Raw genomic sequence first — 10,908 nt, forward strand, 5'->3', positions numbered from 1 at the left:
GTTATGTAGCGACGGATATGTAGGGTCGACTAAGAATACGGCCCTTAAATTGAATTGCAGACTTTGAATTGATTTCCTCAGTTTTTCCTGTGCATTGTCAAATTTTCAAACAAGCCCTACCGTCAATATCTACGGCTTTAATGCATAAATAATTTCCATAGCGATGATTATACTGAAATCGAGATATCAGTTAATATTTACGGTAGAATTTTGTCTAAACTTGTAAACGCGGATTAAAAGACAAAGAATTCAATTTTTAGTATGTAAACATATTTTTGGGAAAGGAACAAATATTTATTTCGCGAAATTACTGAATAAACAATTGAATGACCGCGGTCCCTTACCGCAAAGAGGGGTAATATAAGACGAGGTGTCCGGGTACCTGCTCTCGGATCTCAAGGATAAGGGCTCAGCCCCGCTGCGTTTAGTCCTGAAACTAAGACTTCGCGGACCCGCGACCGCCATGAAAGGGGGAGAGCAAGGAGCCGGATATTTCGGACCTTTCTAAGCCTGCGTAGAAAAATCTCCGTCGGATATCTCCGGCTTTCGTATCCCAGGCCATGAAAAACGTATTGTTATTATTTCGCGACGGGTGACGGGGTGCACTATTTTTCTGGAATGTGCCCCCCTTTGCCATCGGTGAGACGCTATTGTAACTCTTAATGAAATGGTATAGCTTACTTTGTGGAATTTCATAAATACAACAGTAACTTTTACAAACCTGGATTTCAATTCTGGAGTATCGCAGTCAGGTGCTTTTTTTCAAATGACTATAATAAAATAGCTATTTTAACTCATGAATGAAATTGTAATGCTCACTTTTTGGAATTCCGTTAATTACAACAGTGACTTTTACAAACCACTATGGTCGAAGAAAAGACTTGCACAATCCGTATTTCAATGCTGGAGCATCAGAATCAGGTATTACATTTAAAATTATTAAAAAACAATGTATATTGTCAATATTTTGCCAAATAATATTAACTTCTCGCCAATGTTACCAAAATTGTTACAATAAAATTTACAAGCAACCCAAGCTGCTCCAACGCTGTCTATGAGCCTCGAATCGCTCAAAAGTCTCCTTCTTCAAGGCCGTGGTTACGTTACTTCAAAACTTCGTAACATGCCATGAAAAAAACAACTCAGGTGCAAGTCTTCAAGAATGGGTCACTTGCGTAATTCATGGGAAGATTTTGAAATGATAAATATTAAAAAAAAAAAAAGCATTATATGCGCTTCAAAGACATGGTGTTATGCTCTTTTCCCTGTCCAAATATATTTTGAATCCACCTGCTTAGACAGGCCTGTCATTCTAAATATCTTCATGAGGGCCCCATTAGATTCAAATTTAAGGTCAACCTAAGGTCAAAACTGAGTTGAGTGTGACTATTGATGAGAATGGGTCGGACAGAGACACTCACTGCCAAATAATTATCTCGCAGGTGGGCTAGATCTTATGCAAACCACAATTCCCTTTAAATTCCAGGAATAAAACATTAAAATCGTTGTATATCACATGTTATTAAGAGTCCTAACAAAATTGTTTAATGTTGTTTGATTAATATTTTATAAAATTAAAATGGATACATTCTACCTTAATTTACGTTCAGCTGGTAGCACTAAATAATATTTGTAATAACTGCACATTTTTTCTGCGCCCTCAAACCCCTCTTTTTTGCCAGGTGCCTCGTTACTATCCGGTTCAATAAATTTGATGTCTGGCCTCCGTTATTTTTCTAACAGCTCCTCAAGGGTGCCTGCAGTACTATCCAGAACGCACTGGACAATTTGAAAGCTTCAACTACAACAATGGCAACGGCCACTATCAAGGATATCTGAATTACGCCATCTGTTTCAAGAGGTACGATGGAGTCTGCAGTATCCAGTATACGTCTACGGGTTTCCAATTAGCCGCAAACAATTTGATGAATTCATATGGAACTGCTGGATGCAACCTTGCCACGACTGACCCTACAATGCCCAACTCACAGGACTACTTATTCATACCAGACGCCCGAGTTGATCCTACCGGAACCATGGATTCACTTTTCTGTGGCGACTCCATCAGGAATTACACGACCAGAAGTGAGTAACATATCTCTTTATTCTAATACGGACGATAATCTAGTCATTCTGGGCTCATGCCTGGGTCACATGACAGCGGGGTCATTCACTCGGAGGTCAAATTATTCCCCCCTCCACAGTGGGGAACATGCACAATTTTTTTAAATATTAGAATAAAAAGGTCCCTACCTGAAAAGTACTCGTAGATGAATAACGTTTTTTAGCAGAGTTATGAGCATTCAAAAATAAATCTTCATCGGCTGCTTGAAAACAAGACGTCATCGGACCGTTACGTCACGGGACGGTATCCACTGATGACAGACTGAGGAAGTGGATAGAAAATCGGTCTATGCAAGGACTCAAACGCAAATTTGGAGAAAATAATTGCTGTTTTAACGTCAAACGGCAAATTGTGAATATTTTTGGTTGCCAAGGCGTTGGGGATTGTTTGGGAAGATTTGGAAAGATTAAATGAAAATAAGTTGATTGGAGATTGTGGTCTACGCTACACACCCACATCATTTTCTCAATGGAACAAGTGTATTGCAGCATGGATACTCAACAGAAAATCGTAAGAAAACCATATAAATCGTGTACAGTGCCCTGTAGCTCAGGTATCTCTATTTTCTCGCCAGAGAAGGTTTTTTTCTTGTGTCCCAATGGACAAAATTAAGAGAATAAAGTGGTTGATGACCTACAGAATAGAGTTAAATACCTTATATACCTTGTCAACGGGATATTTCTCGACGTAATTACACTCTTGAATCTGGGTTACCGAAGGGTTTTATCTAATCGACGGATTTTCTCCGATGGCCACCAAATTTAGGATGTAACACTTATTTCACTTTGTAAACAACCCTAAATATGTACCTATGAGACCCATTGCAGGATTAAATGTATAGGTAGGAGGCTATTTACGAGAATAAATACTGATTGAGATTAAAAAACGGTGAACAGTAAGGAGTATACGAGAAATATGAGGATTTTGGCAAGGTAAACTCAATACGTATTACTGTGATACCCATAAAGTCCGCTGCATGTCAACGCAAAGCCTACAATTTCGACTCATTTTTGCCGTGGCCTTGGTTCAAAAACAGGAACTAGAGTAAATACAGCGTACATAATACTTTAAACTTATTTTTGTGTCAATCAAATACTTTTTTACTATCTTTTAACGATCATTTGGATCTCAAATCCGGCCAATTGGGAAAACTATGTAAGCTCTGATTGCTAGGTTACTATGTAAACACATAAGATGAACTTTCAGCTGGCAATGGATCTATTAAATCTTACTGGTCAATAAATATTTTAAAAAGTTCGTAATATAAGACCCCCGATGCTCGAAGGGGTGTCGCCGATCAATTGGCAGGGATTTTTGGAAGGAAACTCATAGACTCCGGAGGGATGATTTTATTCACCCGTTAACGTTATTCGCCGTCACACGTCTGACTCCGCGTCGTCCTTCTCCCAACGGCCCCCTCCGCAGACTCAACTGCGGTCCCCATCCTTTCCACGCCCCCAACCCATCACCTACACTCTCCTTCATATTCCTTCCCGAGTCATGAGCTTCTGTCTCTGCGAAGAGTCGGGTCGCTTTACTCTCACTTCCTGTGGCCATTTTCCATCCTCCCGTGGGAAACTGCAGAGCTGGGTGAAAGACAAAGACAATGACTGAGGATGGGGAAGCGGGAGGAGGGGAGGTCAGCGGAGGGTGCCGTTGGGAGACGGACGACGCGGAGTGAGACGTGTGACGGCGAATAATGTAAACGGGTGACTAAAATCATCTCTCAGGAGTCTATGAGTTTCCTTCCAAAAATCCCTGCCAATTGATCGACGACACTTCTTAGAGCATCGGGGGTCTTACACTGGTGTCAGAAGTGGGATATTCATTTACTGCCGAAAGCTTCGATGGATCGGGAAAAACTCCGTCCTTCGTTATCACATGGCCCAAGTAATTCACCTTGTCATGGGCAAAGTGGCATTTATCAAATTTCAGAGTCAAACCTGCATTTCTCAATCTCTCCAAAACCCCTCAGTCGTTATGCATGTTCTTCATTTGTGGAGCTAAACACTACCACCTCATCTAAATAAACGAGACGGTGCGCCGGTTTGAGCCCGCGCAGAACGCTGTCCATAAGCCGCTGGAATATGATGTGTCACCAATTTTGTCGGCGGTGGAAGACCCTTACCGGAAAACAGATCCTTATATTCCTCAAGAATTGGCAATAGAGCTTCCCGTTCCCCGCAGTTTAAATGCACAAGTTTATCCACAAAACAGACTTCGCCCTCCCAACGCCGCACCGCATGCACTCGCAGACCCCAATCACCTCACTCTTCCACCCCTCTATCTTTCCATTGTGTAGCGGAAGCTAAAATCGTTCCCTTCCTTAACGTTACCTCTCCTTCGTTGAAGTTAGCTACTTGAACAATTACTTCACGGTTTCCATTCACTCTTGACATGCTTCTAGCCACTACAAAGCCCTCCAGATCTTCAAAGTTTGGTTCAATAAGGATATCAGCGCCGATAGGGATTTGTGGGTCAGGTACCTTGACACTTATTAGTTTTTCACACCTACTCGGCAATGTTTCTGTCCTTATTGACCGGATTAAAAACCCCGCGTCGCTCCGCCATGTAATGTCCGTGTACTCTGCATGAATTCAAATCTTTTAACTTTGTAATAAACGAAGACGAAGTCACCAACTATCTATCTGAATATTTAAAGTCCTTGGACGCACCTGGCTTACCACGGCACGATTTACAGCTAAAGGTAGGCTCTGTGTTCATGATCTTTCGAAACCTAAATCAACCAAAACAATCCAACGGAACGTGTTTGGTTATTAAAAAACTGATAATGAAAGTGATTCACGCCAATATACTCAAAGGAAAATTCAAAGATGAGGAAGTTCTCAATCCGAAGATTCCATGATCCTAACTTGTATGCCCTTTTGAGCTTAAACGTATTCAATTTCCAATTCGTGATAACGATTAACAAATCGCATGGTCAGTCTCTCAGTTTTTGTGATGTTTGTTCTCATGTGCCAGTGAAAAACCATGATTTTCTCATGGTAAATAATATGTGGTATGTTTACGAGTTGGTAAACCATCCGCTGTATTTCTTCCTTCGTTTCAAGGGCGCAGCTAGGAATTAAGGATAGGCGCAGCTAATACTGGCGGGTCTGTAGGGTATAGAAAACTCGCCAAGGTAAGCGAGAGGTGTGGGAGCCCTCCCCAGACATTTTTTAGGACATAAGGTTCAAAATGGTAGGTTTTGCGGCTGTGTGAACAGTTAAATATTTTGTGACTCATCCGTCCCCCTAATATTAATAACCAAATGTTTTATAAAAAGATTCTCTGAGCTTTTGGGGGGGTTTTAACCCCCAAAAACCCCCCTCGCTGCGTCCCTGCTTCGCTTCGCTATTTTTATTTAGCTTCATTCGCTTTATCTTGCGCCTGATAGCAAATCAAAAACCGTTCTTTATCAGAAGGCGCTTGACGCAAGACATTAAACCCGAATGTGTAGGGTACACCGTGGTGCGTTTACGCATGCAGCACGTTTACGCAGTGCATTTTTTCAAAACAGAGATACTATAACTGGCGCGCCTAAAGTCATTTGATACGAATGCTGCCTCATAGGGGCTTTTCTTGCACTATTTTGAACATCAGTCAAGCGTCGGTCAAGCGTTGCGTTAACCTTCCCCGTGAACGAGCCAAGTTTACGCTACGGACTCAGACCTAAAAACATTTTTTTACGGTTAATAACACAAATAGCCAACAACTGAATACGTATAATTTTTATTTCATCAATATTTTCTCATTTAATTTATAATAAATTAAATATGATTAAAACGATACAGCCGCTCTTTATTTATAAATGGTGCAACTAAACTATAAGTTCATTGAATGTTAGGCGGTACGAAGTTCGCCGGGTCAGCTAGTCTACAATAAAACACATAAATTGACCATTTCTCTAAACCTTGAAAAAACACTACTGGCCCGTGAAATAATTATGAAAAATTAATTGGTTCTTTCCAAAAATAAAAACAAAACAATTATCAATCAATAAAATAACAATTAGTCAAAAACTTTGCTTTTGACGAATGTCTGGCGTGAATACCAAAACGAAACAGTTGAACTATAAACAACGCCAATATTAATTTAAACACACTGTCCCAAATATTACAATTACTCACTCACTTACGGGGAAAATGGGAGGACAAACAAAAGTAAAAAATGCAAGGGACTATTTTCACGATTCTTCTGGTCTTGAATGGGGTAAAAAGGGGCTCTTCGGGTATCTTCTGAATTCAGGGGGGGACGGAATGTAGAGTGACAGGAGTAATTATCGGCTCTCTGTGTCGTGGCTAGAGATGGCTTTCTTGGCTGGTTCCGGTCAGGGTCTACTTTCACTGTGGGCTGAGAGAATCTCTGAACTCGGGCGTCGTGGAGTGACTTTCCTCTTTTTGCGCGCGGGAAATCTGCCGTGCGTATCCTCTTTCCTCACCTTCACCTTTCTGTCAATCTCCACGCCTCGTTCATCTTTCTCTCTCTTGCACGGGACAACAGGGATGCCCCCCTGCTGACAAACATAGCCTCCGGCTGCCTCTCAATGCCAAACAATGATCCCTCTATGCCGAAAGAACGCGGGTTTTATAACCCCGCGAGGTTAATCTTCTGGTGTTGGGATTGGTAGGGGAAACCCAGAGAGACTGGTTTTCTCCGAATCGTCCATTGAGAGGGGGGTTTGCCAAAGTTTGTGGAGGGTGGGGTGGCGAATTGCATCACCCTCCCATCGCTGCTTGCCTGGTGTTGTTTTCTTGGGGGGGGGGGGATGAGGTTAACCTGGCACTGGTCACGTGCACACGGGAAATTCCCTGACTCGGGAAGCGGGCGGAAAAATCATGGGAGGGGGAGAATACACTGCACTTGGGTTCATTCACGTTTCACTGCTTCCTTACACACATTCACACACAAAATTACATCAGCCTTCCCTACCTCGTGAACGCCGATTTGAATGCCCGTGAACCACGCCGAGTGGCATCGGTTACAATATATGTATAGAGTTAACCATTGCCAGAACGGCGTTCTGGCATCATGAGACCACTGCCCGGGTGTCCTTCCAAAGTTTTGAATATATGTTCATAACTAGATTTTGAAACAGACACACAGAAAAAGAGACACTCACAACGTTTTCCCCCACGTTTCCGCGGGATAGAACGCTATTCTGAATGAGATTCTCTGAATATATAATATTTATACTCATATGCCAACGGTAAATTGTCGATTTAAATTTCGTATTAAGTATTAAAACGGTTGTTATTTTATTTCAGCGTCTGCTCCTGGGCCAATGTACGTGTTCTTCCACACCGATGGTTTGGCTGAGGAAGCCATGCTTGGACCAGAAATAGGATTCCAAATGCGATACAGTGAAAGTGGAACAGGGTGCTACAGGACAAATTGGATAAACGGATAATTCAAGCCACGATGAGAATATTATATATATATTTATTTAAGTCAAAACTTCTAATTTATGATTCATTGAGCACATGTAATTTTAGGGATGTTAGTAGGAAAATTGTAAAGTATAAAAAAACCGAATCGCATTACTCAGCCAATTTGAATCCCAAAAAACATTAACTTAATTCATGTAATAGTTTTTTGATAAATTTTATAAGCTAAAGCATCACTGCAAATTATTTAAAAATCATCTGGTGATTTCCTTTTTATATATTATTGCCAATGAAATTGAATCATTGCACGGACATATATTGATGATGAAAATGGATAATAAATATTTGAGCGCAATTTTTACACCAATGGTGAAATTTCATTTTTCAGATTATTGGTTTGTGAATTTCGTGATTCTGAACAATAACAAAATGTCACACATGCTAATTTGTCGTCTTCCTGGTGATATAATCAGTGGTATCCCGTGATAGCCTAAGGTAAGCTGGATCTTGCAGGATATCAATGACCTTCCGATGGTAATCGTCCGTATTCAATAAGACGGTGGCATTCCCTTTGTCTGCTGGCACTACCTTAACCGTGTTGTCGTGGCGAAGAGCACGAATATACGAATATTCCTAATCTCTGTTCCCCACGAGAGGATCGAGATTATCATTTCTCCAATGCCTCCTTTATGTTAATACCATCTACAGCATAACAATGGTTGTAGTTGGACAAACTCCGCAAGAAATGTACCGACATGCATTTGCTCAGATTAAGTTCGAGTCCCCACTCATATAATGTCTCTACGGAAAGGAACGATATTCCTATGGAGAAGAAAAATCCTACAATTTCCGTATATGGTTTCCCTGGTATCCTCAGAGTTCTACTTCTGAATTAGGCCGGTAGTTGGCGTCTCATTTTCCTGGATTCTCGCGCTTCAGTTGCACCAAGAGGACTTTATACAAAAAGATGAATCTTCTTACAGCCGAGAATACAAGTTTTTCATATGAATAACAGATCGTAGCACTTTTTTTTACTGCGTACAACGCGTTTCGGCTCACTGAGCCATCATCTGGTACAAGAGTATCTTGTCTACGTATGTGCTACGATCTTTTATTTATATAAATATGTCTAACTTCCACCAATTGAAGCCTGAATCTGTTGAACTTATTGAGAATACAAGCATAGAAGTAAGGCACCCAATTCATCGGATGCTACATATGGAGTATGTTTTTCTATGGAAGCGAGGCTTGGACGTTGACAGCAGCAGAGAAGTCAAGAGTGGAAATGTGGTGCTACCGAAAAATGGTGAAGATAAAATGGATCGACCGTGAAAGTAACGAGGGAGTGCCATGAAGAGTGGGAGAAAAGTGAAGCTTCCTAAAAGCCTTAAGCAGAAGACGGGGCAACTAAGTCGGCCACATTATGGGGCATGATGGCAGGGATGCCGACTTACAAAAAATATTGGGGAGCCCAAACCGGGGTTCTTGCCCCGAAAATTTTTATAAGTGGTGAGTTTTAAGTGTTTTAAGCATTGTAGAAGAGTTATATGATCAAAATTAGAACCCTGATAACTCGAATCTCGATATGTAAGATTTTACACTCTCACGATACCGCGCGGGTAAGATTATGTAAGAGCGACGACGTTTCGGGTAATCTCGATATCTGGGCACTTCGGGAAAAATCGACAAGCCTGACACATTTTTTTCCTCACACCCATGACGAAATTTTTAGAGGGCTCGGACCCCCTCAGGCTCCATGGAGTCGGCGCCACTGCATGATGGCCTGATGAAGACAACCGTTGAAGGACAGGTGGAAAGGAAATGTGGTAAGGGACGACCCCGAATGAGTTACACAGATTAGGTTATATATTACGGAAAGGAGAAGAAATATATCGCTATGAAAAGGTTAGCGGATAGGAGAGAGGAATGGAGAGCTGCGTCAAACCAATCTTTGGATTGTTGACTAATGATGATGATGATGGTGGGATCAGCTTAAACCCCGCTTTACGAGGGGGGGGGGGCAAAAATAACCGAATGGAAATCACTGCGCACGTAGCTCTTAAATTTTGGACTTCTCCCACTATATTGGTATTATTTCATCATTTCTGAGTCAGTATGAAAAACGGCGTGGCTTTAGACGGTTGTAGCTAGCCCATGTGATTCGAAGAGTTTTTGATGGCTGATACTCGAGAACAGCGTGCAGCGTTGAAAATTTGTTCTCCGCTCGGTAAAATGCAGTCGGACACGGTTAATCTTTTATCTACAGCTTATAAAGAACACGGCTTAAAAATAAATGAAGTGCACGAGCGGTATTCGGAATTCAAACGCGGCAAAATGTCGATCGAAGACATTCAGCGCCCGGGCCGGGCTTCCAGGTCCAGAATTGATGAAAATGTAGGAAAAAATCGTGTCCTTGTGCACGAGGATAAGAGGCGTACTATCTACGAACTTACAGAACAATCTGGTCTTTCTTATTAAAATTGCCTAAGGTCGGAAAGTTTCCTTCATTTGATAAGGTAATAATAATCGTCATTTAAGCCAAGCGCTACCTGCTAGCTGGTTAATCTGCTACCTGTAAGCAGCCTGCATCGTAGCGGCGCTCAAAGCATCGCCCTAAGGTCACCTCACTTGCGGCAGCGGGAACCAGAAATACGTCACACGGACTTTTCTCAGCATTCAAACTTAGCCGTCGCGTTTTCGTGCGCTTGAAATTTTTCACTTTCATTTAATCGCGAAAAATAGATATCGTCATTTAAAAATCTAAGAGCGAAATGCGTACTCCAGAAGTAATAATCTTTCGATTTAGGCAATAAAAAACTAATAGGAAATCACCCTATTGAAACTAGGCTCCCATGTAAAAAAAATGGGAAAACGCCTGACGCTGCCGCATTGCAGAAAAAGATTTCCACGCAGAAAAATAAATTTATTATCGAAAATCATGGAAATGATGAACATCAGGATTTTTTTAAATGAAAGGTAGAAAAAAATTGTGAAAAAAGTGCCCATCCTAAAATCGAACCTAGGACCCTGGGTGGAAGTTGAAAGCTTAACCCCTGAGTCGCCCCTAGATAATAAATAACTATTTCTAACGAAAGATCCACAGAGAAAAAAATCATCCGCCTTGACCGGGATTCGAACCCGGATCCCCCGATTTCCGGTTGAGTGCTTTAGCCAGTTAAGCTACAGAGATGCATTTTCTCGTTAATCTTATTTTGTGTGCAAATGTAAATTAATACGGCGTTATTGAAAGCTTTTCCCCACTAACTTTGTTGTACGTTAATGATTAATTAGGCTGAATAAAAGGTTATTTATATTAACTTCGTGCATTGGAAATGCTCTTGGATGTTTCCAGAGAAGTAAAGATTCAAATTCTGATATTTTCACGACATCTTATGA

At 41.3% G+C, this 10,908-nt stretch overlaps 1 protein-coding gene across 1 annotated transcript in view; it reads left to right on the top strand.

The window, feature by feature from the left end:
- LOC124169542 overlaps nt 1-7,637 on the top strand; it is a 28,428-nt gene extending 20,791 nt beyond the window's left edge. The window contains exons 6-7 of the mRNA XM_046548179.1: nt 1,744-2,085; nt 7,393-7,637. Of these exons, the coding sequence (XP_046404135.1) occupies nt 1,744-2,085; nt 7,393-7,535 (485 nt within the window). The 3' untranslated portion in view covers nt 7,536-7,637. The remainder of the gene's footprint in view (nt 1-1,743; nt 2,086-7,392) is intronic.
- Nucleotides 7,638-10,908: the final 3,271 nt, after the last annotated feature.

This window comes from Ischnura elegans, chromosome 12 (genome assembly GCF_921293095.1).
Source record: "Ischnura elegans chromosome 12, ioIscEleg1.1, whole genome shotgun sequence".
Taxonomy (NCBI): Eukaryota; Metazoa; Arthropoda; class Insecta; order Odonata; family Coenagrionidae; genus Ischnura; species Ischnura elegans.